Source organism: Triticum dicoccoides, chromosome 5A (genome assembly GCF_002162155.2).
Source record: "Triticum dicoccoides isolate Atlit2015 ecotype Zavitan chromosome 5A, WEW_v2.0, whole genome shotgun sequence".
NCBI lineage: Eukaryota > Viridiplantae > Streptophyta > Magnoliopsida > Poales > Poaceae > Triticum > Triticum dicoccoides.
Genome location: NC_041388.1, coordinates 345,252,761 through 345,256,112, shown reverse-complemented (window position 1 = coordinate 345,256,112; position 3,352 = coordinate 345,252,761). Strand labels below are relative to the sequence as shown.

The window sequence follows — 3,352 nt, the reverse complement described above, 5'->3', positions numbered from 1 at the left end:
GCAGGGCAGGGGCCGCCGCGGGGGTAGGCAACAGCCTCGCCAGCGAAATTGGGCTGCAGCGCGGGCGGGCGGGGAAGGGGGGATGCGGGGGTAGAGAACGGCCTCGCCGACAAGATTGGCCTACAGCGGGGGCAGGGCGATTTGCAGGGCTCGCGAAAAAGAGAAGCGTGTGGTAGCAGGCGACCGGCCGAAGCTTCGGCCGGGTCTCCAAACGTTTTCCTCAAGGATCTGCTAGAGATGCTGTGATGGCCAAACACAATCGACATAAGCCTAGCAGTGTAAAACTACTATAAAGCCTCCGTTGTTTTAGGAGTGCTATTTCAAGAATACAGTACACATCACTCCCCTAAAAAAACACAGCACGTATCACAGAAATCGATCCAACGACGCGAGGTTCACGGGCACGTTAGAAGATCCGGGTTCCGTAGAATTCAAATTCCTACTCATCTACCTTGCTCAACGTCCGATAACAGTTTCGCGGTATCCTTCTCAGCCTCCGGCGACGACTCCTTCAAACCATGAACAGCGGATCCTCCATCTCCATCGCCGCCTTCCAAGCGAGAACCCTCGTGCTCCACCTGCTGCATCTCCGACTCCGCCAGCGACTGCATCCGGGCACGGTCCCTGTCCCGGGGATAGCTGCAGTACAGGAAAGAGTATATGGCGGCGCAGACCGTGAACGGTATCGCGATGGCCGTGTACAGCGCCTTGGCCAGCGACGCCGCGTTCTCCCGGTCCAGCCGGGTGCTCGTGCCCTTGTCGTCCGGCCTGTACCCGTACACGCGCTGCGCCAGGATGCCGACGATCGGCGGCGCGAACGACGACAGCACTGTCTCGAACGACCTGTCGAGCGCGTAGATGCTCGTCCTTGATTTCTCCGGCACGATCTCCGCAAAAATTGGGCTGCAAATTTTTGATGTTTTTCACATGAATGACGAGTGTCCATCTTATATGTTGAAAAGCTCTGGAAGTACGGCGGCGAGGCTTACAAGTTTGTAGCCGGGCCGTTCCAGGAGATGAACACGCCCATGACGAACAGGACGACGCCGTGGATGACGCCGGTGGACGGGTCATCGGGGAGCCCCCTGAGCAGCACGGCGGCAAGGGGCACGGCCGAGCCGGCGCTGATCTGCGACAGGACGATCCTCCCGGCGTCCGGGTACCGCAGGGCGAGGAGGTCGCCCAGCTTGCCCCCAATGAGGCCGCCGAGGGAGCTCGCGACCCAGAAGATGGTCATGAGCACGGCTGTCTCCCGGTGGCTGAACCCGATGAGCTCGAGCCACATGGACGCGAAGGAGGAGAGTGCAGACCACGGGAACGAGCCGCTGACGCCCTGCGCCACGAAGATCTGGAACGTCGGGATCTGCACCACGAACTTGGCCTCCGCGATCATCTCCTCCACCACCTGCCGCACGGCGGGCTTCTCGTCGCCGCCTGGGCCGGCAGCCGCGTCGCCCGTGGGGAAATGGGGGTCCACGGAGAAGAACCAGTTGAGGGCCCCCACGGCGACGCTGATGACGGCCACGAGGTGGAAGGCGATGCGCCAGCCTGCGATCCCGAGGACCGTGGTCTGTGCCAGCAGCAGGCCGACGAAGCCGCCGGCGATGAGCCCGAGGCAGCTTGCGAGCTGCAGCCAGCCGAACGCCGAGCCGCGCGTGCCGTCGTCCGTGGAGTCGGCGACCAGTGACTGGATCGATGGTACCACGAGCGCGAGGCCGATGCCGTTCAGTCCCCTCGAGATTGCTACCTACAGTACAAGTGGAAATTTCAAACTGATGAACTGACAATGCGATTAGACAAATAGCTAACTTTACTGCACATCACACACACACACAAAAAAACTGAGAGCATGCTTGGATACGTTTTAGTCCCATGACTAAAAGTAGTGGGACTAAAACTTGCTAGTCTCACCCATGCTTGGATCCAAATACTAAAGAGACTAAAATCTAGTTATTGAGCATTTATTATCCTCCAAACCCTCCAATCCAGAACTAAGGAGGGGAATTAAATGAGGAGAGAGAGAGCTAATACATATTTTAGTAGGTTTTCCATGACTAAAAGATTTTAGCCTCAAGACTAGTCCTAACCTCTCTTTAGTCGGGGGTGCTTGAAACTTTAGCCTCTAAAAGAAAACTAAAAATAGTCCCTTGTATCCAAGCACCCTCTGAGCTTGCAGTGCTAGTACTTGCTACATGATTGTCCAAAAATATACTGTAGTATTAAATGGAAAATTACTCTCTAGTGTAATATTGTGTCTGAAACTCTGCGTTGAAGTGTCAAAAGAGAGAAGAAAGACACCCTGGATTTTCACATGTTTGTTTGGAAGGAAATCAAATCCATGAAAGCCAAAGCACGGGGAACTAATATTTCCTTTTCTACGAGGGAACTACAATATTTCCCATGTCCTGAAATCTAATTTAACAATGTCACTACTCACTATATATTTCAAAACTTGTCAATATTGTGTCCTGATTCCTGAAAGACTGTGCTTGCTGTGTCAGTACTCAGAAGCATTATAAAGCTTACGACGCTTCCTAAATAAAATCCCTAATGGAGCCTCAGTATTCAAATTAAAGAAGTGCAATCTGAATCTGGACAATATTTTTTTACCTTGGAGAGCACAGCAGATCTACAGACTGCAAAATCCCCAACTCGACATGCATCAAGCTGCAGAATCAGAAAACAGGAGCAAAGCGCGAGCAGGAAGGGTCGGGAGCTGGTACCTGAGTGAAGGTTTCGGAGACGCCGACGAGGAAGGTGGCGGCGGCCCAGAGGAAGGCCCCCACGGCGATGACGCGGGCGCGGTTGTGCCGCGCGGCGGCGTAGGCGGCGAGCGGGTAGCACGCGGCCTGCACGATGGAGCGGCACAGCGTGAGGGAGCCGAGCCAGGTGGGGTCGGCGTGCATGGCGGCGCCGATCTCGCGGTACACGGCGGGCAGCAGCGCCTCGTCGGCGCGCTCCATGATGGACGCCAGGCTCACCAGCAGCAGCGTCCGGCGCCGGTCCCGCTCCTGGTCCCGGTGCGGCGGCCCCGTCATCCTCCCTCGCCGCCCGCTCTCTCTCTCGCTCGCTCGCTTGGTCAGTCCACCAGCTGTCTCCGGTCTCCCCCCTCCGCCATTTTAGTAGTACTGCTACTGCTATGCTGCTCCGCCGGCGATCCAGGGTCTCCTCTCCTCTCCTCTCCCCTTCGCGGGAAATTTTATATTACGACTTCTCCGCCTCGTTACGCGGGATACCTGTCGTGGCTTCTGTCTGCTATCGCTGACGAGCGGGCTCCGCTGCGGTGCGGGCCCGTCTTAACCGGGAGGTGATTCGCGTGCGTGGATCGTTGGGTAAAGCTGAGCCGAGGTTG

At 56.6% G+C, this 3,352-nt stretch overlaps 1 protein-coding gene across 1 annotated transcript; it reads right to left on the bottom strand.

Moving 5' to 3' along the window:
- Positions 1–302: 302 nt before the first annotated feature.
- Positions 303–3,130, bottom strand: LOC119301426. Its single transcript, XM_037578388.1, has 3 exons — positions 2,724–3,130; positions 990–1,747; positions 303–903 (listed from the first exon to the last, which is right to left on the bottom strand). Exons 1-3 carry the CDS (start codon positions 3,036–3,038, stop codon positions 444–446), a joined length of 1,533 nt encoding a protein of 510 aa, XP_037434285.1. The 5' UTR covers positions 3,039–3,130; the 3' UTR covers positions 303–443.
- Positions 3,131–3,352: the final 222 nt, after the last annotated feature.